At 36.9% G+C, this 27,328-nt stretch overlaps 1 protein-coding gene across 1 annotated transcript; it reads right to left on the bottom strand.

Moving 5' to 3' along the window:
• Positions 1-1,586: 1,586 nt before the first annotated feature.
• HLTF (helicase like transcription factor) lies at positions 1,587-26,623 on the bottom strand (the record flags this gene model as incomplete). Its single annotated transcript, XM_082003760.1, has 25 exons — positions 1,587-1,739; positions 2,414-2,494; positions 5,323-5,503; positions 5,798-5,910; positions 7,276-7,404; positions 10,280-10,458; positions 11,728-11,852; positions 12,315-12,494; positions 12,795-12,930; positions 13,706-13,844; positions 14,653-14,796; positions 16,057-16,154; positions 16,372-16,461; positions 17,321-17,400; positions 18,034-18,121; positions 19,870-19,918; positions 20,935-21,030; positions 21,151-21,342; positions 21,553-21,627; positions 22,352-22,449; positions 23,416-23,549; positions 23,997-24,163; positions 24,753-24,963; positions 25,085-25,107; positions 26,147-26,623. The coding sequence occupies 25 exons, from the start codon at positions 26,621-26,623 to the stop codon at positions 1,587-1,589; spliced, it is 3,438 nt and encodes a 1,145-aa protein (XP_081859886.1).
• Positions 26,624-27,328: the final 705 nt, after the last annotated feature.

Raw genomic sequence — 27,328 nt, 5'->3', positions numbered from 1 at the left:
AAAAAGTCAATTGGGTGCAGCTCTGTTTTCTTGTTCTTTTGTCACCTTTCCAGTGACAACCAGTTACTGGGGTTCATGCTGACTTCTGTCATTCCTGTCATCTTAATTCTTTCTCTAACAGACTTAAAATACTTTTCTCCATAGCTAAGATGCTGGGTCCCCAAAAACTGCATCAGCTTGTTAGGTTACATATCTTTAATTCCTTTCTCACTCCTTCCCTTGGCTCACTGTCTCTCATTCAAATCCCAAACCTCTTCCCTTTATTTTTCAATCCTTTTCTATTTCCTGTGTTTGCAATGCATCTTATAATCAGCTGGCTGGTACTCTAAGACATAAGGAAAGGTGAAAGGCATTAGAAGCAAATCGGATTCTGTTTCTCTGCTGCCAAATAGACTTCCTGAATCTAAATCAACCTAAACATAACAATCTCTGCCTCCAATACCAAGTCTGAGTGTTACAAGTGTGCAGCATAGTGTCAGGAAAACACCCAAACAGAAGACCAAAATCAAATGGAGAGAGATAGAAGGAACAGACAAGAATATTCAAGTGAGATTCTTAATGCTATTTATTACTTTGAAGGTAATGAGGAGTTTACCAAATTCTTCCTCTATAAATCAAGACACATGCAGATCAGCATTCCTTTAAGACGTATGCATGGGATTGGAAAAGCACTTAGCAGTGCAAGAAAACTGTCAGAAAGATGGCAACTATTAAGATAATTTGTTTTGTTTAGTTTATTTTGCAAGAGTTAACTGATTCACTGACAAATGAGTGGGTCATATTCTACTTTGCATACAGCATAGTCATACTGTTCAAAGTGTGTACAGAAATTATTAGAAAGCGTGTTATCAATACAAAGCTATGATTTTAGCCTTTTATCCAAATCAGAAAACCTTTACTTTTACAAAAATCAGCAGAATTCTGTTTAAGGGAAGTAAAATATTAAAAGAAATTCATAAAACACTTTAAGTACTTAATTTTTACTAGCTCCTGGGAAGTAATTAACAGAGAAACTCCCTGCTGCACCTGTGTAGTATTCAGAAACAGTAAACAAAAAAATTAAAATTTTGAATTAAATGCCATCTTTGAACATAGTCTGCAAAAGTAAGAATTCCTTATGAAGTGATCACTGACCACCAATTCTGAAACAAATAATCTAGATGATCTGTTTGGTTATCAGGAAACACGGAAATTGAAACATGAAGCTAATTCATTTCTTAAGGCTTTTGTCTGAAGGACAAAGCATACATTATTTACCTTTTGTTACCTTTTCACCTCTAAAAAGATACTAAATTCTTGCAAGTTAGAATGCATGAATAGGCATTTCTGTTTTGAGGGAGTTTTATGTATTCTAAGCGTTGTACATAATAAGCAACATTTCAAAGTTTCACTGGAAAGATTTTAGGAGTGCAAAACCAAGTTCCTGCTTCTCTAAATTAATATTTAGGAGCAAATTAGTTTTTATAATTTATTTGAAGCATTTATGTTTTGACCACAAAGACAGCAAAACTAAAAGTTAGCATGAGACATGTAACTTGAAATGCAATATTAAATATATTATTTACTCAAAATATCACAGTTTCAAGCTATATATCAATTAGAGCCTTAATTTCATTAATTTTGGTTTGTTTTACTTCACTTGCTGAAGGCTTTTTGGTGGCAAAGGCTCCTGATGCAAGTTCCCTCTTCTTGTTCTGAATTTTCAGCATATTTTCTTCCACTGAATCCTTCACAATGAACTGAAACACAAAAAAAAGCCCCACTGAGTTGAAGAGTTGTGGGTTTTTTTAATTAGAAGTTTAGGATGAGAAATCTAGGTACTCTGGGGGACAAAAGTTAAAAAGCTGAGTACCCTAAAGCACAGTTACATTATTACTTTGTAAAGAAAACACAAGAGAGAAGGGTTATAAAGCAGTTGGAGGAAAAGGTTTGTAATTTTCATTTCCCCCCCCCCTTTTTTTTTCTTTTCCTCAACACATAGTGGAAGAGTCTGTCGTCTTTGCTAATTATAACAGAAGAGAACCTCTCTTCAATTTCCCAAGTAATATTTTTGTAACTGGGTATTAGTGACACAGACAAGCTGCTATGACAAAAGCAAAAGCATTCTACATACCTTCAAGGCAATAAATTGTAATAGCCAGGCTAGGCAACAGCAATACTACACCATCTTAGTCACTCCAAATAGCTCAACAGGGACATTTAATTTCTAAAATTATCATTTCATGGGAAATAGGTTACATGTAATAAAATCTTACAATCGAGAACTCACACTTCAAAAATCACACCACTATTTAAGTTAACTAGTGAGACATATGTTGTCACAATTCTTTTAAAAGTACAGTAAAGCTTTTTGGAAAATTATTTATTTATTCATAACCAGAAAACTGTTCAAACAGATCATGTCTCAACTCACCTTAGTAATAACAACATTATGCTTCTGACCCAGCCTGTGACACCTGTCAAAACACTGGTCTTCGGCAGCAGGATTCCAAGCCTATCAGTAACAGCAAAAAACAAGTTAAATAACCTCCCTTCAAAATATATAATAAGATGCACATGGAATCACAAGGAAGCTATTGTACCATCAGCTTTTGAACAAATATTGCTTGCAGATTAATTACTCCCAACCCAATGTCTCACTCCCTATGTATCCCGCTATAAAGAAAGCTTTGAGAACTTCTGGTTATATATTGGTAACAAGCAGGAACTTCAGGTAAATGCTTTAAAATCTAAGTTTGTCAGGAGTCTAGCAGACATCAAAACAATCTTGTTATCATTTTAATTATGAAATAAATACTCCAAATACTAACTGCCTCAGTATTCTTTTCCCAATAGCAAAATCTAAACCAGCTGAACACAGGCAGTTATTTATCAGCAGACTAAGTCCCCTGACTGTTAAGAAAGGCTATGTATACTTCCATTAGTATATGCAATAATCATCAAGTTAGGTAAACAAGAAACTTGCTGAACATAAAATGGTAGTGTGGCTGTTCCTACTTATGCTTAGGATATAACACTAAATATAAGGATTTGTGAAACGCCAAGCCTGTGCTCCGCGTTTTTCCAGAATGTCTTTTCTGTCTAAAGGTATAGTACCACTTGTTCTCACAGAATGGATACTTAAATTACCTAAAATATAATTGTTCTGTCTGTGATAAGCAAGTCTCGTGCAGTGGGCTCCCCTTGCCATATCACCCACATACTGAAAGTCAGCTAGGAACGCTTCTTAACGACTCCTTTCTATAGAAGGAGGGAGGGAAACAGCACGAGGCTAGCACAAAAAATTCATTTTCGATTCTAAGAACCTTTGACGCCTAAACACACTTAAGACATTAAGCTGCAAGATAAAAGCCAAGCAAGTCTTGTTTCTCGAATCTGAGGGAGTGAGCAGAAGTGCAACAAATGATGTATCTGTCACTGCAAGATGAACATTCCTGGCAAGCTGTGTACGACAAACCATTCTAATACTAATCTGACTGTACAAACGAGATGACTTCTTGAGGAAAGACCTAGCCCAAACATACACAAATATGTTCCATTCTATCTTTGCTGTAGTCCAGGAAGACCAAAGACTGTCACTCTTCTTCTCTCATCAGTCCAGCAAAGGAAAACTGAATTGCAATACCTCTGTGCCCTTCTGCAATCTCTCATACAAAGGATACTATATTTTACATGGGAAAATATGAAGAAACTTGATCCTCAGAAAAACATCTGTATACTTGTGATACTCTCACATTAAAGGTTCGTATTTCTTCCTAAAGGTGAGAATTCAGCAGATAGGATTGTATTTAAACAAACAAACAAATTTAGAAAAAAATAAGGCATGGGAAGAAAGTAGTCTATAGTTGGATAAATGTTCTTCCCTTGCACTGTGGTATAAAACCTCTTGGAAAGAATGCAGATCTCTAAGCTACACTTCTACGACAAATCCACAGAATCCGAGTAGAAAAACTGGTTACTCTACTGGCTCCAGAGGTATTTCTGCTTCTTAAATCCTATTATTGCTGCTAATTCACTTCAAGGACTGCTAATGCATGACCGAATCTCATTTGGTACTAAAGGATCACCTGGTCCCATTGCCCCTTCATCAAATACAAGTAGTCAACCACTGTCACGTTGGGTGGTTACCATCAAAGGATGGTTACCAGCAGAATGAGGAGTTATTCAATGGTGTATAAAGGCTGCAATTATACCTCGCAAACCATAGCCAAGCATAACTATATACTGTAGATGACCCAATGTTAACAACGTTTAGCTTATTTTCTTACAACTGCTTGCCACAGGACAGTGTATGCATTGTACCTCATTAATTATCTTCACAGAAAATGAAAATTCTCTTGGACTTACCACAAGTTTTCTTACTCAGAGATTTTTTATTTTTTTTTTAAAAAAAAGGTAGTTGTACTAGATGGTGTTGTAGGTCCCTTCCAACTGAACTATTCAATGCAACACGTGCAGAAACAATACTTGTGAAGATGTATTGCAATTCATGAAAAACCTTTTTCCAAGGCAACTTCTCTATACTCTTACTCATATTTAATTCCTTTTGTTTATGAAGTAAATAGCTTTTGTCTTCATGGTGTTGTTATCACTAACTTGATGTCCAAGCTAGTACTTTTTCTTTACTATCGGAGTTACTAGACGCCCAAGTCCAAAGCTACACTATTATTTTAATTTACTTTAGTTTTGTTTTCAAGTGCACAAACTGCAGAATTTGTCTCCGTTTCCAACTGCCAAAAAACTAGGACATCAGAGCAGAGGAGTAAATAGCGGGGATGGGAAGAAGTGAACAGAAAAACTTCAGTTTTGTACAATGACACAACAAGCCATGAACCAATTCTGTTAAGAATACCATTTTGCTATCAGTAAATGTAATTTACATTTTTATTCCTTACAAATAATCTTGCATTCCTGAGTGCTTTAATGAAAGGAAAAAACTTCCCAAATTTAGATATCACCATATTTCTCAGTAAGTAACCTCAGACTAGTGACTATTTATAAATTCACAAAAATAACAGAAGAGACTAGAACAGAGAAGCACTGCGTTATAACACAGAAAAAAAACCCCACACTGTTCCTGAAATTCCACTTTATGGCTTTTGCAGTTATTAAATAGAACAAACAAAAAACCACATGGAAAAGTATCAGAGAGAAAGAAATAAAGAACAGAAATCAAATGCTACACTGTAAAACCCTATTTGCCCTTTAACAGATACTCATCAGCGTCCATTCTCAGAGGGACTTTCCTTCTACCTCTTAGGAGAACACCAAAGGAGCTTCACCTAGATTAAGCCAGGTCCTTATGAACAACCCATTACTCACAGGATCCATTAAAAACACTCGGGAAGCTGCTGTCAGATTTAATCCAACTCCACCTGCTTTCAGAGACAACAGCATTACAGTTGGGGATCCTGCTTGGCCACTTTGGAAACACTGAATTGCTTCCACTCTTTTCTTCTGTGCCATTGACCCGTCCAAGCGAGTAAAGGCAAACCCCGATTCTCTAAAAAGAAAGTAAAAATGTTCAATTTAACAATCCAGTTTCTGTGACAACATGAAATAAATACATTAAAATCCTGACCTCTACTTTGAAATGTGTATTTAAAATTCTGCATTGAACAGGTGATACATGAAAAGTAACAAGACTTCATAGCTTTATTCCACTAAACAAAGTATTTAAGTAATTTGTTCCTCTTCCAAAGTTCTGAAAATCAAAAGGATACTATATTCTTTGAGAGATCTTTCTAAAACACCGTAAAAGCAGATGTTTATTAAAAATGACAGAAGTTCTACTTACTTCAAGGGATTTTCTATCAGTGACAGGAAAGTTGTGAACTGAGAAACAACCAGACATTTAGCCGTTGGATTATCCCTCCGTAGTTCTATCAAAGCATGCATGAGAGCGTTTATCTGAAATTAAATGAAGACTTACGCAGCTTATTCTGACTTGGTTAGATTCCACTCCTACAGGTGCTCTGATAAAGTTTACTTCAATTGAGAAATCACTGTTCAGCAATACCTTTTAAATGAACTAGTCTTAAACTCTGTAGGAAGGGTTTCTTTTAGTTTCCAAAGGAAACTAAGGGTTTGAGCACTTTAATGGTCACAAACTACTACTTTAATGGTGCTTTGGGGAAGTGGATTCACAAACCCGTTTTCTAGACCGCTTCCCACTGCCAGGAGTCAACAAGTCCCCTACCTCCAGGGCATATGGAAAAAAGGAACAGTGTACTGGAACTCTGAAACCACAAGGTAAGTGCTCTATTGTAGCAATACTCAAGAAGTAAGAAAGGCTTCCCCCAGGAATATTCAGGCAAATAAGCTATGTAAGAGCCTTGGCTAGGTATGACAGGTGACAAGGAGGAACCACCAGCACTCTTGGGACCAACATGAGAACAAAAGGAGCAAGGAACTAGATCTGAGGCAGAACAACAGTGCCAGTTGTCTCACGCAAGGTTTGGCTATGATGAGGTAAAGAACAACTAACTAGAGAAAACAAGTAACTGCACCAGGTAAAAAAGAAAAAAAATATTTAAAAATCCTAATTTATTCTAGAGTACAATATCCTAAATCAGTTCTTAGTTCTCCACAGAAGGACTTTTAGGGAATAAATTTATAAACAGCTTTAGAAAGACCAATAACATAATTGCTTTTCTGAAACATTAAATTTTTAATTTTAATTTGCAATCTCAGAACAAAAAGGTCAAAGTACTAGCAGGAAGATTTAATTTCTCGCATGGAATGCACAATGAAGGTGAGGCAAAAAACGATGTGGCAGACCTTGAGAAACAGGTCTGCACAGTAAAATAAAAATATTTCACTAGCTTATCTGACAAGTGTTATACTGAACATATGATGCCCCATTAGTTTTCCCCTCTAGAGCAGAATATATATCCTTTAGACAAGTTTTAAGAAGGATTTATTGAGATTTTTAGTTTGCAAAAGTAAATTAAGAGCTGAATAGTTTCAGTGGTTATGGAATTATTCTATCTTCAGAAACAAAAGGCAAAGCAACAGCTTTTACTGGATATTTTATTTGATTGAGACACATCTATGTACAGCACAACGACCAGCATCACCTTACAACTGGTGCTCCTTTTGTCTTGTTTCCCTGCTGCAAAATTTGTTTGTGATGAGATTTTATTACGCTGGCTAAACACGCTGTGCAGACTTTTAAATCATAATTTAAAGTGTGTTCACCATACTTACATGGACATTCTAGAGAGCGCTCTACAAAACCATAACCAAAGTCAAGTAAAACACAATGGAATGTACCTTTGAACTGGATATCCATTCCTGTTCAGACTTCTTTCCATTACTAGAATCTATTTCCTCTTCCAGGGGACATTCCACCAAGTGCTCTACTCGAAGCTCCTTCCTACAGAGAGGGCATTTGGCATTTGGCTACGAAAAAACCCAAATAACATTAGAACATACATATTAAAGCAAATTATTTATAATGAGTACTAAAGATCACCTATACAAAGCACCTTTTATGAAATTATTTTGGTGTTCATACAAAAAAACCTCAAGGAGTACATTCATTCTTGTAACACACTGCTTTGTCATTTCTTTGTCATTATTTCGAAATAATTTATTTGTGAGAACATTAAGGTGGTATAAATGCTACATGTTTTAAAAATACTCAGCCTTCCTTAACAGTGGTCTTCTTTCTGAGTATATTTATACTTGAAATAAGCAAGATTTAAAAGCAAACAAATACCTATGGGGAGAAGACTATTTTAAATATCAGAAAAATAAACCATCTTTCAAAGACAAGATCTTTCTTAGTTACAAACAAAGAATGACCTTTTACCCTTTTTCTTCAAAGCCTGCACAGGAATAATAGCAGTCTGATGAAATATGCTTTGTCAGGGCCAGACACATGGTATCTTCTCTTTTTCCCCCCCACAGACATGAGAAATGAGACATAACACCAAAAGGTTTTTTTCCTCTGAGGCAAACTTCAGATAAGGCAAAGTTCAGAATTTATACAATACCATTTCCATAGGACTACTCACAAAATTTAACAAACGACTGTGTGCACTATACAAATACACGACTTTGTGAAGCAAAAATGTAATGAAAAACTTTTGCCTATCAAAGCAACCCTGTAAAATTAGCTAACTCAGTTTATATAACAATATGCACAAAGACTTTTTTTTTTAATAAAAGGCTCACACCTTTCTGCATCCCTTTTCCAATTTAGTACTGTAATTAAAAACAACAGAAAACCCAAAACATAGCTGAACAATGCCAACACAGATACTGAAGACTTGCAGTGAAAGCCTATGAAAGTGACAAAAAGTGTCTCGCAATCAACAACTAGAAGAAAAAAAAAAAGAATGTTTTAATTTGTATCTGGCAAGCTTTTACAAGAATGCAGTTAATACACAAAGACATTACATTGCTGTAGAGATTTTATAGCTTTATTGGGACTTCTGTGTAGGATGTTTACTTACTTGCACAACTCTGAAGCTAGCCTCAATGAAAGACTGAAATGAAGGTGTTAACTCAAGCTGTTAACTACTAAAATGTTTTTCCAATTTCAGTAAATACTTTTGGGTTAGCATTAAAATGATAAAATGGTCACCAAGTCTGTAATACAATGAAAGGCCAAACTTTTCACTCAGCAGATTTGTCAGCAGCTTCACATCCCATTCCTCACTGATAGCTTAATGTTCTCATTTGTATTAATAAGGGAAACCACAGCCATCTCGCCTGGAAGAATCCTGTTTGAACCCAAGCTGTTTTGGGGGAAAGGGTATGTGTTTGTTGGTTTGCTTTGTTTTTAAGGTTAAAGTGCTTTCCCGAGCTATTTACTAGGAGACAGCTGCATTGTAACCATTCAGGCACAGGAACTACCCAACTGAGATGCAGCACTAGGACAAGTGCCTATCATGTGGAAACTGAAATTTAGACAACAGTGCCTTGGCTGGAAGTGGCAAAAACTTCCTTGGGTATTGATTTAAATCAGGAATCATTCTGAATGTAAGAAAGGCTTACTCACTCACTGCTTTATAAACTCACAATAGTTCAACTTCAAAAGAGCAGAGTGTACACCCACCTCTGTTCAGACCTCACTACTATGAAGGCAATCTATGGAACAATGTGGGACTGGAAAAAAGCCCTAGTTCTGCATATTCCAAGGGCCTTTCTCAGTAAAGCATAGTAAATAACTTGGACTGTATGGTCAAGTAATACAGGTTCTATCACATCATAACCCAATTTATTTCTCTGCATGACAAAATACACCTGAAGGTTGAGTAGGAGCACCAACTCTTCTACAGACACATCAAGAACCTCTGCAGTGGAAAAAGGCCTCTGCAAGTGCTCTTTCCTTAGAGAATAATTTTACATCACTAGTTTCCCTCAAAATTCTCAGAAACTCTTGATTGGGATATCTGCATCAGAACCTTGCCTGTCTGGTAATGAAACAAAGTCAATCTACATGCCAGACAGGCAACACTTCCTACCTTTGTCTTGTTGACTAATTATGCACAAGTGGGAACTAATTTGTCCCCTGCTGCCTCCTATAAAGAACACTACCTAGGTCTAGCCTGGCACTTGCAGCTCTACTATGGCTGAGTAGGAGGCAGGACAATTCCAGAGAGGAAGTGCAGCAGCACTAGATACAGATGGTGACATTACCACACTATCAGATTGCCCTAGACAGGAAAAGGCAAACAAGAAGGAAAAGTATAGCTTAGAAGCACGCAAGAAAAATAAACACTGGGCTTTTCAAAAAAGTAATCAAAAACCCCTCATCCACAAGCTTATTCTGGAGAGAGTCCAGAGAAAGGCCGTAAAGATAGCCCTCTAGCAAGGCAGCTATTTCACCATAGAAGGTTATCAGTGTGGAATACGGAGAGCAGACATGATTTTAGTTCAACAGTCAACTTCCAATACACAGCTTTGGTCTCTTAAGCACAATATATACATGCATCACATCACATGCAAGCAGTGGAGAGGCATGCAACCATATGGAGGTATATGATGCTGCACTGGATGCCATCACTTTTACCCTAAGGACAAAGTAAGGTGAGAACCAGGGAAAAGGTCTTTGAAAATACTGATGGACCTTAACACTGTTCACTGACAGCTACTCTCTCCATCCTTCCACTTCAGGCCAAGAGTTTTTATAAGCCAGCTGATAACTAGGGTTTACACTGTTCACCATTTCTGATTTAAAGGAACAGTAGCTAGATGGCCTTCTGGTGATACCAGTTCATTGATTTGAATAGCTATTACAATTAACTGTAAGTATAGAACAACCAACCTGTTCACTTCTGATGACTTCAAAAATACATGGCTTACAAAACACATGTGCACAGCGTGTTATCACAGGAACAGTCAGTGATTCCAAGCAAACTGCACATTCTTCATCTGAACCAGAACTCAGAACCAACTTCATTTTACTCACTAATGTCTCATGCAATTCCTCAGGAGTTTTATTATCTGCAAATATAGAAATATACTTAAAAACAGAGATGTCCATACAGGAAACACTGAGCTGTGATCAACACAGTTCCACTGATGAAAATGCAATTAGGACAGTTTCTACACAATGAGGATATAGCCTACAATGTATGAAAACACAAGCTGCCAAATACTACAGAAAATTCTGACCTACTCCTTCAAAATACATTAAGAGTAATGTGATTTGGAAAAATGGTAGTTAGAATTCAAAGAACCTTGACTGCATGCTCAGTGATAAGTACACGTGACAATGCCTAGTGGGAACAAGCAATTTTCATATGGCAGCTGTTCAAGTAGTAACAATACTGCAGAGATGACACTATTTATAGTTAAGATCACTTTATTTTTTAAGTAAAGAAATTCAAATCATACTTACTAGTTACTAATTAATTTCTAAACATTTTTAAAAAAATTATCCAATCATTTCTCCATCCTGTATTTTTCAGAAAGATAAATGACAACCTTCTAAAAAAAGTTCTGACCACATCTCATTGGCCTTTCAGTTTCCGGAAAAAACATCACACCTATACCAATGGCATATCAAAACAGAACTTTTCAAAATATAAATTTGAGAATTCTGAAGTTTAGGAATATTTCAAACAGACTGTACTTTATTCTGAAAGAAATGCATATAATTTTTAACACTATGCAGCTGTACAGTTCTGGCTTGTCAAAAATAGAATTTCACTCTCCTTTCAGTCATCTGCGTTCACCCTTCCCCACAGCCGTAACAAAGTCAACAGTTTCCTATTCTGCTGAAGAGGCAATGGTTCTGCTGACACGGCTACCAATCTACAAGCCATTCCCCAAAGCTCCCCTACATCTTTTCTCCAGAGGCAAAGGAAAAAATCTGCTGACAAATCACCTCTGTAAATTATTACAACAACAGATACACTGCTTTTTAACAAGCCTTCTGCATTTGGCACTGCAGAGATCCTCTTCAGTGATTTCTGTACGCGCTGTCAAAGCTTATTAACTCCTGCTTCTAGCCTTTGTAACTACTCATACTTCATTGCTTTTGTTCATATTTGAGTATGTGCTTGAGCACCCACTTCTCAAACACATTCAAACATATTATGATACCAAAAAAAAAAAAAAAAGTAACAAAGCTAAAAGTTCAGTAATCCAAGCTGAAAAGAGGAAGGCTGAAGCTAGAAGGCTTGGAAAACACAAAAACGTGTTTCTGTTCTTGAATACAAAGGGCAAGTCCTGTTTTTAGAAACACAAGAAACAAAAGCATTCACTCACCAGCTGAAAAACTAGAAGAAGATGTATTTATACAAAGATGAGGATGACAACAAAGCTGCCTTAATCTGAGCAGGACACCAAGGATGTCAGCATAGTGAGCTAGTACAGTCCCTTCACTGAAAAATCTGAACAAGAGTTTTATCATTAGTGTTAAATGCTACAGCCTGAAGTAACAGATGACATCAAGTGATCAAGTTTAGCTGTTAGAATGATGTTCTGATTTTTCACTTTCCTGTTTGAATATATTTTCTCAAATCCTCTCTGAAACACGGTACAAAATACTACCAGTAGCATGTTCTACTAGAAGCAGTGCTAACACATGGTGACAGAAATTTTAAAGCCATTCTTTACCTATCTGGTATCCCTTTCTGTTTCTCACAAGACAGAACTTCTGCTATATATAGTTCTGCAACAGTCTCTACTTCACCATTCATAACTGAAGAGATGCTGTATTTACTTGCAGTTATTAGTTTACAGCACACGAACTGTCACACTTGGCTGCTATAGCTAACACAATCAAAACTTCCAAAACACAAGTTTGTGATACCAAGCTTCAACCTTCAAGATTAAGAAAGCCTTCTACTTACCTGCTAATAGCAACTTTGCCCTCCTCCTTCACAGACTGATAGATTTGTCTCTCTCCCTTTGTAAGCGTAACATGCTGAATAAGTACTTTACGTTCTGGTAACTCCAAAATGGGTTTTCCTTTAACTTTACTTGTTTTAGTTCTTCTAAGGGTAATACTCCTAATCAGAGACTGTAAACGCCTAAAAATACATAGAGAGATGATATATTACACAGCTGGGGTTGGTTTGTTGGTTGTCAGGGTTTTTTTCATTTTATTGCATAAATACATGTTCTGTACAAAATCCAATCCCAGTAGTACAATATAATTCATTAATCTGAATTATTAAATAATTATTTAATATTTATTAATTTGAACTAAAAAACTGAAGTAAGAACTGATGACACATGCATTTCAACTTTAAATGTGAACACTAATTTGTCACATTGCCCAAGCACTGCCAGTCATAATCATTCACAAACCCTTTGGGAACACTTCCTACCCAAGTCCTCCTGGAGCTCCCATTGTGACTGGACGTTGAATTGTTCTGTGCCACCACTCTAGATCAGTAAAAGGTTTCAGTTTTAAGAAGGAAATAAGAGACCACAAATCCTTTACGGAATTCTGAATAGGAGTGCCTAAACAGAAAACAAACAGAAGATTTTAAAACCTCAAAGAAACGAAAAAATACAGATTTTTAATCAAAGTGAAAGTTTTATGCTTTCTCCAAACCATACGACATGGACAAGGTATCTCATAACTAGGCTGACATGTTATTAAGTATAATACGTATTATTTTTTTAATTAAAATACTACAAAACAATTAAATATATGAGAGTAAGAAAACTGCAGCTCTCAGTGCTAGGAAGAGTTGGATGCTAGTCTTTCCATTTCAGCTTCATGAGCAGTGGTTACTTCATGATCTTCTTTAAATTACTTTTAAGGATCATATGCTTGCATGGTCCCTGGCAATTTTTAGGATGACTATTACATGTCAAAAAGCTACTGAGGTTCAGACAAGTATGTAAGAGTGTGAGCTTCTAACCAGATGTAACATGCCAGTTCATAAATAGGTCTCTTTTTACTTGCACTTCCACCAAACCTGTGTATCAAAAGTTATTTTAAAATTTGTGTCTACAAACTGAACAAAAAACAAACAAAAAACCCCATAAAAACCCAAACAACAAAACGGAAACCACAAAACCAAGCGAACAAAATAAAAAACAACTAAAAGAAGACACATCTAAACCACTGCTCAAAGACAAGTTAAAAAACATTCCAAATGAACATGACACAGACAGACATTAACCACCTCCCAGAAAAAGCCAAAGGGGAAACACCAAGTGGGAAACACAAGATGGCATTACACTAAGATGATTTGCATTGCTTTTCCTCTGGTGTCAAATATTTTACCTGTAAGTACCCATCTTCTGTGCCCCTCCAGATTTAAGGCAGCTTTAGTTTGCTGAGCATTTGGATTTCGTATAGTGTGCCCCTCATCCAACACAATTCTCAGCCACTTGATTTTGTGTAAAGGGCTGTCACCTCTGATCTGAAACACAGTATTTTTTAAATCTTTTACTCAAATTAAAATACTTTTTTACAATTTGGATTAAGCAACCTATTAATATAACAATATCACAATTAATAATGGATAGTATTTATTTGCATCTTGTTTATTTAGCAGCACATAAGAGCAAAACTAAGTACGAGGCATTCCTTCTCAGGTTTAATGATTCCTGGAAAATGTTACCAGTCTTTTCATACTTGAACACGAGGAATGAGCTACAGCAAGAATAAGCTAAGCCTGAAAAGAAGAAAGGCTTCAAAGACAGAGATATGGAAAATGGATTAGAGAGCAAATTAATAGTTTATATTATATTTAAATATGTAATCTTCAGGTTTTTAAAATGGCTGGAATTTCTATGAAAACATCACTTTACAAATACATCTCATGGAATGCGCTACTTGGTTGCAGCCTATGTGCAACAAGAACTATGGAATTATGTTTTTGTATGCTCCATATTCTTTGAATTTGATAGGGGAAGGCAGAAATGAGAGCCTCATGCCACTGAGATTTGGGGAGATTTACATACTTGCCATCCTTTTCCATCCTTAAAAAGTCTCTTCTTAAACTGTCATAATTGCAGTCAAACCATTTTCTCTACAGGAGCAATCAATAAAAAACTCCCTTGGTTACCACAGCAAACCCGTAAGAAAGTATGTAAAGCAAAACTATAGCTATAACCTTTTGATTGCCTACCAGAATAGCACTTGAATATACTGCCATCATTAGCCCAAACACCAGCAGTCTTGAACAGTAAAGCATCTTCAAAGAACATTTTTTCTCATTTACTTACTCCGTAATCAGTAGCTACGATGTTGTATGTTGTCAGTACGATGTCTTGTTCTGAAAGAAACGATGGGTCTTTGCTACGATCAGAACCATAATAAACATAAATATTTACATGAAAATCTTGGTGGATATGTTGTTCAAACTGGTCCTGAAAGAAAAGTTGTCAAAAAGTCACCCAAAAGATACTGTGTTACTATATGATTCTTAGAATAAAATTCTTCTAAGTTGCCTTAACTAAAAACCACTTCCTCAAGCTCTGTGACATTCTACATCCACTTATATAACAAAAGCAATTTGAATTTAAGTTTCTTTTTTCTACCTCTCCATCCAGGTGAGAAGAGGGACCAGAAGTAGTCACCTCAGTCAATAGTAATAGACACAGTATCACATTCTGATAACTCTAGCTCTACTTCTTGCACACTATTAATTCACATCCTGATGGTAAATGCACTTCAAAATCCACTGTTCCTCCTGAACTGTAGCAGAGGAGCTTTTATGTTCTTTTTCACTTTCTACCTTCACCTTCTCTCTGTTTATTCTTTCACTGTTCATTTATAGCTTCTTCCCCTTACTGGGTTAACCACCTAGGTTTTAACATAAAATTAATACTTTGACAATTTTGCTGTCAGTGTTTATATGCCCGACATTTGTTCTGTGAAGCAGTCGGAATACAGTAACCTCAACAGCCAATAAAACTCAACAGTTTGATTTTTGAAGCACCAGACTCACAGGTTTTCATTTTAAATACTTAATTCAGTTTTGAATTGATGAAAAAAGTACTTTTTTTTTTCCACACTAACCGATGTTTCCCAGTTAGATGACTTTAATGTTTTACCTACAGCCTAAGATTAAATTGTTTCCTTTTGTTATTAATGTTCTAACCACAGCTAGCATGAAAACAAAAAAATTTAACTAATGCAGAGACAGAGAAGGGCCCTTCAGCCTGTTCACCCTCGCAGACCTACTCCCACAAACCACCAACAGGATCGTCAAACTACTGAACACCTCCAGTAAATGAAATGTCACACGCATTATCAATAAAGTACAGTAATATTTTTTTCCCAGCAAGCAAAAAGAAGGACCTGTCTCCTCCACCTTCCTCATCTGGTTTAAGGAGTTAAATCACATGAGTTCCAGAAGTGCCGAAGTGAATCTTCCTAGTCAAAAGCAAGGAATGGAAAGCGAGCTCACTCCTTCTGACAGTGTTGAGCTTGCTACTCATGGAACGGCACTCTCATTATACTACTACTCCAGTTTTTAAATTTCTATCAAATAAACCTCCCTCGTGAAAGCAGCTCTGTTTCAAAAAAAAAGGAAAACTATGATCTTTTACTAGCATGAGAGACTACAGGGCATACTATTTATCAACATATATCACATTTACACACTAAAACAGCTTAGCACTTACTATCCAGTTGCTTAGGACAGACAGTGGACATACAATCAGTGTTGCTCTGGGGCTATAACCAGAATATTTCTTCTCAACTGACTGAGTGCTCACAGTACCTGAGAAAACAGAAGTCATATTTAGTGGCTTAACAGTTCACTTTAAAGCAAAGTAGAAGTTCAAAAAACTTATGGTTCGCTGAAGTCCTATCTAAATTTCTTCACCTGAACAGCATCAAAGCAATTTACAAAGACATAAGCTTCATTTACTAAGTCAAATACATATAATACTTCAGCTTCAAAAAACTCAAATATTATCTTTTTATCCCTTCATTACCTTTTCTCTTTCTTTGTCTTTTTAAACAAGTAGATGAAGGTAGAAGAACAGATGCAAAGCCTGTATCTTCTTGGATAACACAGGAAGCTGCTGCAAAAAGCCAGACAGATTTTTCACACCATGCAGAGCACATAAGTGCATTTATTTTTATGACACATTTCATAAAAGGCAAACCTGTTAGCCAAATTACTTCTCCTCTCCAATACAATAATGTAAAATATCTCGAGTTGGAAGGGACCCATAAGGACCACCGAGTCAAACTCCCTGCTCCTTGCAGGACTACCTAAAACTAAACTATACAGCCAACAGCATCGTCCAGATGCTTCTTGAACTCTGACAGGCATGTGTGCAGTAATATAGTATCTTATACATGTACTTCAGGTTATGAATCTTCAGAGGAATGCAGTTTAGCAGTCATTGAAAAAATATAGTTTAGGACAGGTTTCACTCCAAGTAGTTTAAACCTAAACTTAACTGCTTAATCCAGAGTACCTGTAGCCCTTCTTTTTTGGTTTTTTCCCCACGCAAGATACTTAGTTCAACAAATGACATGTTCGTGCCTCTTCATGATCACATTTCAGGTATTTACCACTAAAGATGGACTTATTTTTTTTAATTTGTTTTTTCAACCCTAGTGTCCCGACAACAAGCCTATGTCAAATTCTAAAAATATTAGTAATTCCGTTTTTCACCATCCTTTTTGACCCTGCTAATAGCTAGTTACATCACCACTCGTTCAGCTAAGGAAACAAACTACAACACCTATGACTAAAACATCGCTTTCCCATTCAGCAATTTCTAGAATTTTCTGCTTAAAGTTTTGGTTGAATAAAATAAAAAGCCCAGTAGTTTATTCCAGTTAATTAGAAATCCTTTTCAGTTTGGCTTCAGAAAGACAGACACCAGGTGTCACAGTAACCAATTAAAAAAAAAATTCCTTGCAACTTACTTTCCGCTTGTTGCGGTAGCCATTCTTCAGACTCTCCCAAGTCACGGCTTCCTGAATATCTGGGTTTCTTTGCTTTATCTCTAAGATAGCATCATTAAGAAAGGAAAAACCCCACCCAAACCAAAAAAACCTCCACAACTCTACTACTCCTTCAATTTACATATTAAATCTCAAGAACATAAAGCAAATTAACTTGATATTGCAAACAAGATATCACTGTGATTTGAAATTTTTCTCTTTAGGAGGGTTAGACAAAGGGAAAGCACAGAACACAGAATTGCAGGGTGAATGATGCTCATAAAACTTGGTACAGATTATCACTGAAGTTCACAGCAATTATAAGAAGAGGCTAATGTGGTGGGAAGGTTCAAACACAACTTCATCAGCTCAAAGTTGTCTCTGTCAGAAACATGTCTGCAAAGTATTTCTTAACCACTTAAACCCAACTAAAGAAAGATTACTCCACAGCCAGTTTTTTAGATGCCACACATGCAGTCTCGCAAGCCACGTAGCGTTAGTGCTTTTTTTAATATATTCCAAAGTGCAACACAGATACAGAACACTTAGGATAAACATAAGCACAAATATAGCATACTGAAAGGTGAGGAGAGAGAAGGAACATGTTTTTGGCTACAGTTAATCATAACAAAGTACCACTTCATTCTTACACCACATCTATGTAGCAAACCAACAAAAAGATTATTCCTATCTACCTTTTTGGAAGACAACTTGAGTGTTTCATCGGAGTAGTTTCAAACTTTTTTATGTTAGAAACACCAGGCTCCACCACACTGCTAGAGTCTTCAGAAAGAAGAAATTAGGATTTATGAAAAATATACATAGTCTTCAGCTTGGTCATCAAACCAACTTTAGCGTAACTTGGTTGAGAACAAGTACAAAATTCCTTTAAAACAACCTTAGTTCTGCATGGGACAAGTACTACTGACATTGTGATCACACATGAAAAATAAAAATACTCTTAAAACAGTATTAAATATTTACAAAGTCATAAAATGTGTACTGAGTTTGCAGGTGGTCAAAAACAAATTGTCAAGAAAAGAGGAAAAACCAAATGTAGGCATTGTACTACTAACAGTAAGGGTGAAGTTCTATAAAGAAATTTTAAATATGCTAAATAGTGAAGTTTTTTTATGGGTCAAACCTTACTAATTAATGAGTTATACATTGCCTAAAACTAAATGAGTAACAGCAACATTAAAAGAAAAAATGTGGTAACATCCCAGATGTGCGGGGAGGTTGCAGTGGGCCTGTTTTGTTTTGTTGATTTTTTTGCTGGATAGAAGAAAGTCTTCTATCAGGTAGTGAACAAAACATCACCTCTGCACTCTGTGAATAATAGCATATCAGAAGAAACTGCAAAAGTAAAAACACGTCAGGACAGAGTTGATACCAAACCTGAAAGCAGCAGCACCTACAGAAGGAGTTTTGCTATAACTCAGGTAAGTAAATTCATGCTTGAATTCCAGATTTAAACTTCAGTAAAGATTTTTTTTTAATATTAAAAAAAGTTTAATACAATCCTGAAGATGGCAAAACTTGCAAAGACTCAAGAAATAGGTATCAATTTAATGTACAATAGAATGAGAAATGGTGTTGGGGATATAAATGTTTGAAAGACTTTATCATCACTTTTTCAGATAAAATAGTAGTAGAAACAAGCTCTCCACTCACTGCTGTAAATAGTATCTTGTTAAAATGCCTGATGCTCTGGGAAAAAAATAAATCTCTGTCTTGGATGCTGCTAGGCATTTCAGCTTTGGTAAAGATTCTGATTTTCTAGTGACACTCATATTGACCTCCACGAAAGTTTGCATCTTCTCCCTTCAAGAGTACCGATAAAAATAATTTTCATCAGAGGCAGTGCATACTAATGTGCTCTCTCCTTATCAGTCCATTTCTCTTTTGCTATCAGTTAGGCCCTCCATATTAAAATTCCTTGCATGGGAGGACAGCGAGGGAAAAGTTACTGCAAGAAAACTTCAAGGCCATACATTTCTTCAGTCATCTTCAAGAGCATGAGGAGTTACAAAACATACTAATAGCAAGTATAATTTTTCACATACATCTATAAATTCCCCCAGTACAACCTGAAAACTACAGGTGTTATAAAATCCTTCTGAATACTTGTCATGTGCTCATGACTTAAAAATATTAAAAAAAAAAGGAACTTAATACAGAACCTAATTACAATTTCACTAACGTTCACAGTTTAAACAAACCAGATTCTAACAGAGGCATAAATGCTCCTGTTTTATCTACAAGGAAGAAAAAAGGAAAGCAAAAGAAACCTAGAATCCATTTCCTGGATGTGGTAACTTTCCCGGCAGGGTACAAATTTCTCACAAGGCATTTAATCCTCCCATATGTCAACTGAAACACCTCTAAAGGTATGTTTTGAATACTTCTCTCAGATACTTAGTTTGTCAGGAGTTTGTGCAGACTAGCACTGACCACAGACTAAGAGTGCCCCACGTAATTACTTTAATTATCATGCAAAGATAACTGGACTTTTCATAGTTTGCTGTCACCTTTACACGGTCTGCGTCCAACGTTGTTCATGCTGTCAGTACCAGATTCCTATTGAGGAAAGGAAACTTTTATTCTTCAATGTAGCAAATGGAAAAAATGCCAATAACATTATTACACTAATCTGACCAGTGATTAATTACTGCTCTGAAACATGAAAGACTTGCTCAGTGGCAAGTCAGACAGTCACTTAGAGGTGCTGAAAAAGCTATATTTTTTTTTTTTTCAGTAGCCACATGCAGAATTCAAATGAAACTGTAGAGGCAAGGAGAGAAACTCACTCTACACAGCTTGCCCTAGAAAGAAAACACACTGATAACACTTTCCAGTAAACATTCTGAGGACAAACACAAAGCATTATTTTGTTAAATTTAGACAAGCGTGCCAAAACGAAACAAAATCCCCACCCTTAATACTGTCAGGGTATATTGAATAATAAATCACCTAATCTTAGCATTTAGTTTATTTCATCATCTTGAATATTGTATCATAACAAAAGCAAAAGCACTTAACTACACTACTTAAGATGAGTTTGCACATTGGTATTACTTCACCGACTATAGTTTCATCTCCTCTCTTCATTTCAAGTATTCGACAAAAATATAAACCCGGATTTATTTATTTATTTATGTACTATATAGCAAGACCCTCCGTTTGCTGTTTCGATTGTTTCAGGCACTTCCTCCAAACCACACAGGGACTATGCATGCACACCCCACTTCTATTTGTGGAGTCACTACTTGCCTATAGGAGAAATTTGTAAGAAACTTAAAAATTTATAAAACTTAACATTGAAAATGTTTATGCCTTCACAAAATCTTCCCTGGAATATACTTAAGCATACACTCCTAAGATAACACAGTCTACCGCTCAATTATACACTCTGAAGTAACATAGTCCACCTACCTTCAACTAACCCACCCTATTCTTCCTCTTATTTGATATACTTGAGTAACTTTTTCTACAAAATGCGTACAAAGTTCACCATACAGAAAGTTACTAGGCACAGGTTTTTTTATTAACTGCTATACTAACTCTGTTAAAACAATCTTTTTCTTTCATCTCACCTCATAAAACTTCTCACTTGTGACCTTTTCAACAGGGAGAGGCTTGCCATCTTGAAAATTTGTGAGAATCAATGCAATAGTAGTAAGCGTTTTACCCTGCAAAACAGAAAAGAATGTCCTATTTTCCACAGATTAAAACGAACCAAATGACCAACCAATCAAGAAACACACACACGTTCTGTATAAAAAAAATTCAAGCTTGGTAAGTATTATTACCAGTCCCATATCATCAGCCAGTATTCCTCCAAGAACGTTTTTAGGTCGCTGCTTTTCTGCAAAATTTGTAAGTATATTGTAATAGAAGTTACTTCTCTCTTCCCAGAATGGTGGCAAATCATTACTGTTCTCACGTGAAACCATCCAAGCTAAAGCCTGCTTCTGATGGGGAAGCAAGTCTGTGCCAACAGCCTGCAAATTAGAGAGATACGTTATGCACTATTCACATATTAAATATGACATTCTGTTTTTATACAAAAAAAATTTTCTTCCAAAGTCCTTTGTATCTACGAAATTTTTTTCTGATTCAAGCATCTCCTGTGTCCAGACAAAGCCAAATATGTACCTAGATGTTTAAGTATTTATATTTTTATTGAAAATGGTTTCTAGCTTAAGAAATACCTCCGCTCCTTCCATTTCACAAGTTTTATCATCTTCCTTCAGATCCTCAAACAATTTGTCAAATTCACTTTTAAGCTGCATAAATGAACACAAAAATTGCAATTAAAATTATTACAATTAAAAATAACCTCACTAAATAATCAACGACTCTATTAAATTACAATTACCTGTCATAGAGTAATCAGTATAGACAGGTCTACCACTTTAGACCTGATTTGCTACAATGTGTTCACTAGCTACTACTATATAAAAACTCAGTTCAGTTTTTCCAAGACAAACACATGCCAATACAAGCTAGAGCTTGAGAAGGGATGGCTAAAGATATTCATATCCTTGTACAACACTCACTAAAGTAAGTACTTCACTGTAATTTGAAAGAGCAAACAAAAAGCAACACCAAAACCAAACCACCACCCAACCCTTCATGTATTACCCTGGGACGAATCTGAAGACAAAGTCTGCAAGTCTGATTTTTTCTTTTAAGAACCTAACATACTTGTTATCTGGTAAAGCAGTAGGATAGAGAAAAGAAAACACACCACCACAACAATGTAAAAAAAATTACTGAACAACCAAAACCTCCCAAAATTACATGGAACTCAAGGCTGTCATAGCTAAAACATCTGCTTACAGAATAAAAATGGAAAAGTTCAAAAGATGACTTCAAAGCAAATCTGTGGTTCAGAAAAGAAAAAAAAAAGCAGCAACAGACTTCCACTTCACAAGCACTGTTTTATTAGTGAAAAAGTTAAAGGCCCCCACTGTTAAAATTCCACGTGTTTAAGCACAAAATGCAAACCTGCTCAGTTGTCAACTGCACAGGAGCATGAACTGGAGCGCTATAACTTGGACCAGCTCTCTCAGAAATCCACTTTGATCCAAAACCACATTCTGAACCTACATGCCATTAAAAAGATAGTATTTTGAAACACAACAATATGACAACTTCCCAGCCTCAACCTTCACTGGCTCATGAGTAACAACGCTGATCAGACTGTGGGCTATAAGACAGTATTCTTCACCATTTGTCTTTTAGCCTCAATTTATCCATTACTTTTAATGGGCTACAAAGGCTTTCCACAAAGCTTTGTAAGATTCGGGCAATGAGCTGTGAGTTGGCATTCTTGGAGATGGCAACTGTGTTTCTCAAAAATTGTTGTGTTACATGAAATTTGACTTAGTAACAGTATCATGACTGATAATGCAAAATGCTTTTTTACTCCAACCTGTTTTTCTGTTAACTATGCGCAACAGAACCTGTAAGATAAAAGCTGAAATCTTGCTATATGTAAAACAGATCTACCCCTCACCCAAGTGTTTATTTCTGTACGCATCCTTACTCCAGACTACTGCCGCTTCCACAAAGCTTAGTTCCAGGAGCACAGGTGCTTTTTGTGCGAGGCTGGCGCTGCAAAGCATCAGGTCTGCTAAGCTTATTTGTTCAGAGACATCTCATCTCTATTTCCTCACACCTCACTAGTGGGATACATGTCCTAGCACCCTGCTAAAAAGCAGCACTGTCCCTGAAACCCTCACCCTATGAAAGGGTCTAACCTGTTCCTTATTAAAAAATTTTTGCAAGCCTGGAGAAATGCAGAGAATCATTACGGATTTTTAAGGAACTTATGGAGTCGAGTATATTTTCCACGGTTGCTCAAATGCCTCTCCACAAAAGCATATTTACCATGAAGTTTAAAATTAATAGCTGTGGTCTCTGTATTATTCCCCAACTAAATTAGAAAAAAATGTGGGGATTGACAAGACTATGATGAGGATTAAGCCCTTAAACATTTCTTCCAACCAGTGGCAAGTTCAATCTGAATATTTTAAAACAGGAAAAAATGCCACAACTTCAAGACTTACCTTTCAGAGGAGGAGCCAATTTAAATCCATGCCTCTTTAGCTGATCTAGCACTGTTTCCTTGTTTTCTTCTCTTCCCCAAAAGCTCATTTGTACAGGCATGGTAAAGGCATTTTTTGCTCCATAAGGGACAACCCTGATAAAAAGCAGGAAAAAAACCCCAGTAATCTTTTAATTGTTTAATTTTTTTATAATAAACCTTTTTATAATAAACCTCAGGTACTCCAAAGTGCTTATTGTCATCAAAACATAGAATGTTCCAGACAGGTGTTAGTACTCATACTGCGTAAACTTTTTATACAAACCACCACATGCAGTTAATTTAAGAGTTCCACAACAATCTTTAAGGAATTTGCTCGCAATAGTGTCTCTACATTTCAGCACATATGGGAAAGAATGAACTGTATGCAAGTAGTTCAGCAGAAGATTAAAGAGTCTGAAATATTAAGCCTTAATCATATTACCAAGAGCTGTCATTTCTGTCAAAAGAGAACTTCTAGTTTTCAGAATTTGCTAGTGTAGCAACAAAAATGGCTTCCACTATTTATATTGATGGAACCAAAAGCATAATCTTCACACTTACCCTTCAATTAATGCTAGTTTGTTGTCCATAATGCCTGCCAATGCTGCTGCTAGTTCTTTTTTTATATGGCCTACCTGGTCTCCATTCACGTTATTTACTTTCACTGCATTTTTATCATAAGGATTATTAGGCTCCCTCTGAAGTGCAACCATTTCATTGTTATTAACCTAACAAAGCAAAACAAACAAATGCCAGAACACACTCATTTAGTCGCAAATTATTTGCAGAAGTATCTAACATACATTTACTTAAATATTGTGAAGCTTAAAGCTTCATTTGGTATAGCATTCTGTTCAGTCACTCTAATAACCTACTACTTATTCAAAATACCAAAAGCATTACAGAATAGCTACCTGACAGATGTCAGCAATTTCAAAAGTATTCCTGACAGCAAGAACTACCTTCCACAGCTAACACATTTTACAAGGGAATAAACATCCATTTTTGTCCGTGTAAACAGTTCAACAACCTACCTAATTTCTTGTCTTCAGTCACTTTCATTTGCCTTATGTGGGTGAGCAGAGCTACCAAGTAACTAAACCAGATTTGAAAGCTTGCTACCTTAATTAAATTTTTAATTGAAGTTTTAGATTGAGTGCTTCCTATGAAGAATGTTGACTACAGCAAGTTAGGAAAAAAAATATTAAAATTATACTTGTTCAAATGCTCTCGGAATTTTTGAAATTTAAACAAACTTTTTTTTTCTGAAGCTGTTAAAAACTTTTTCTTCTGCTTTGTAATTTATCATGCACTTACAATCCCTGTGTAGTATCGTAATCCAACAACACTTCCTCGCAAAGTTCCATATAAGATAGCTGAGTCTGTATTCTCCTCTGTTCCAGAAGTGTCACCCACAGAGAGAAAGTCTTCCAACCCAAGACTGGAGTAAAAGTCAGAAGAGGAAAAACAGGAATAGTTTCTCTCTCCTGTGCAGATGTTATATTGAGAGCATCCTCTTGCAGAATCTCTGCAGACAGAAAAAGTGCGAAATATTTGACAATTTTTTAAAAATGATAACAATAGCATTATTATTTCCTTGTCAACTAGTTTATCCCTTTATATAGGCTACCTATAAAGCCCAGTTTTACAGCTTCATCCAGGTAAGATTTACCTGGAAACATTCAAAAAAAGTTCTATATTAGGAGAAAACTCTGTCTGCCATTTTTTAACCCCCAATAAATTAGTTTAAGCCAATTACAATAAAGAGCTGACAACTTAACTGACTAAACTACAGTATTTGTGCATTTCACCCTACCTTCCCTCACAGGATTATCTTTGCCAACGACTTTAAGAATTCTCCAGATTTAGTTACATCTCTAATTATACCTGGCACAGCAAACGGTCTATGTATTCTCCCAACACAAATTTTTCTAACCTAAGGAAAAGGTTAGATAGGATACTTTCGTATCCACACAAGTTGGAATGCTAAAACAAATGCTCCCTACATATATTAAGCTTACTTTCACACCTATTATTGCTTTATAATAAACTTCAGAGATAATCAGCTACTCCAACCTAACCCAGGCAATTACACTATGTGTCCCTAATACAAACTTTGCTCAGCCAAGTTCCCCTTCTGTTGAAGAGATACACCTGGTAACTCATGTTATTGCACACTATGAGATGAAAACATCTTTGGCCATGCATTTAACGCATGTTTGAGTGAAGATCGACATACTAACAATTGCTTTAATTGAGTCATATGTAACAATAAAATCTCAATAGAAGTTTCAACGGATACATAATAATCATGACCTTTGATATGTCCCCAAACTACCCTGCTGTGTTGCTGGATTAATTTAACAGTACTGCCAATTAAAATAACTAGTTTCCATTTACTAGTTATTTAGAGCTCGGAATAGTAAACTTTGGTTTCTTTTGCAAATAATATCTAAAGTTACTGTAAAATCGGCACTCCATGTACTCTGACAGAAAAAAGAAACCGTTTAAGAGGCTTTGCTCCGAGGTAATTGCAGATCAGCCAGCAACGGGTTAACCGGAAGCCATTTTGCCACTGCCCTGCTGAAGACCTCTCCGGAAGCCCTGCCGGAATGCAAAAGCCACACCAACGGCCTTGGCGCGCAGCACCGACAAGGACAGGAATAAGGCGGCGGAGGCTCGGAGTTTCTACGCTAGCCGCCTCAGCTCGCCGTGGCACCCTCCGCCCCGGCCGCCGCTCGCTGGACACGGTGCGAAGCGGCCGAACGCAGGCGGGACCCTCCGCGACGCGGATCAGCAGAGGCGCGTCCCGCGCACGGCGCGGCGCCCGCCGCCGCCGCCACCACCCCCGTCTCACTTGGGAAGCCTCCACGACATGGCAGCAGCAGGGCTCCCGCGGCCCGCAGAGCCCAGCGAGAGCTACGCCAGCCACCGCTCCCCGGCGTGAACCCGCGCTCCAGGCCCGGCAACAGCAACCACCAATCCGTGCCAAGGACTTCATCGAGGCTGGCCCATGAAGACACTACACGCGGGAGGAGGCCGCAGCTTTCCCACCCGCCTCCCCCTGCCCCTGCCCCGCCCGCCAGCAGCCTTCCGGCGGCGCGAGCGCCTGCGGCGTACCGAGCTCGGGACGGCCCGGCAGCGGCGTCAGGCCGCGCTCTGTCCGGCGTAGCCGGCCCTACCAGCATACCGTGTAAACATCATCAGACAAGTGGTAGTGATAAAATAATCTGCTTACAGCGGTAGCGAACATGTGCAATTATCCGTAAGTCATAGACAAGAAAATGAGCTTGCAAAGATGCTAAGAAAATTAAAGGATGCAAAGGGCAAAGCATGAGGTTGTCAGAATGTGATTTCCTGAAACTTCAATCTGATTTAGAAAGTAGTATATCTAGTACACTCAAGATAAAAGCATATGCTACGCTACCTTATGCAGAAACAGTATATTGCTGAGAATCGTTGAACTATCTATGTGTGACCTCGTCAATGGTTGCCATGGTCAGTGATCGTCAAAAGCATTTATATCCTTGCAGGATAGAGCCTTTTGAAAAATACTTTCATGTCACTTAAGTGGAACCACTCTGAAGTTTCCTGCAGCTTCTCCCAAAAATTGCAACCAAATGAGCTGTCATTTTAGTCAGATTGATACTTGCTGTAACCAACAACAGATGAGGAAAGGAGTATTTTTCTTCTTCATTAGCCTACTGTTTAAAAAAAAAAAAAAAAAAGGACATGTCTTAACAGCTTCCTTTGCCAAAAACTGAATACATTCAGCCACCATTCTGGTGCTGTTCCATTACTTTCATGAAGGCACTGAGGCAGCCGCTGCTATCCATTGAAAGAAATGTTTTGACAAAAGGGATTTATGCAACAGTTGTCTTGGATAAGCCTGG

This window comes from Phaethon aethereus, assembly GCF_964289735.1.
Source record: "Phaethon aethereus genome assembly, chromosome: 9".
In the NCBI taxonomy this organism is placed as follows: domain Eukaryota; kingdom Metazoa; phylum Chordata; class Aves; order Phaethontiformes; family Phaethontidae; genus Phaethon; species Phaethon aethereus.
Note: the sequence above shows the minus strand (reverse complement) of the source record. Positions and strands in the feature narration are given on the sequence as shown.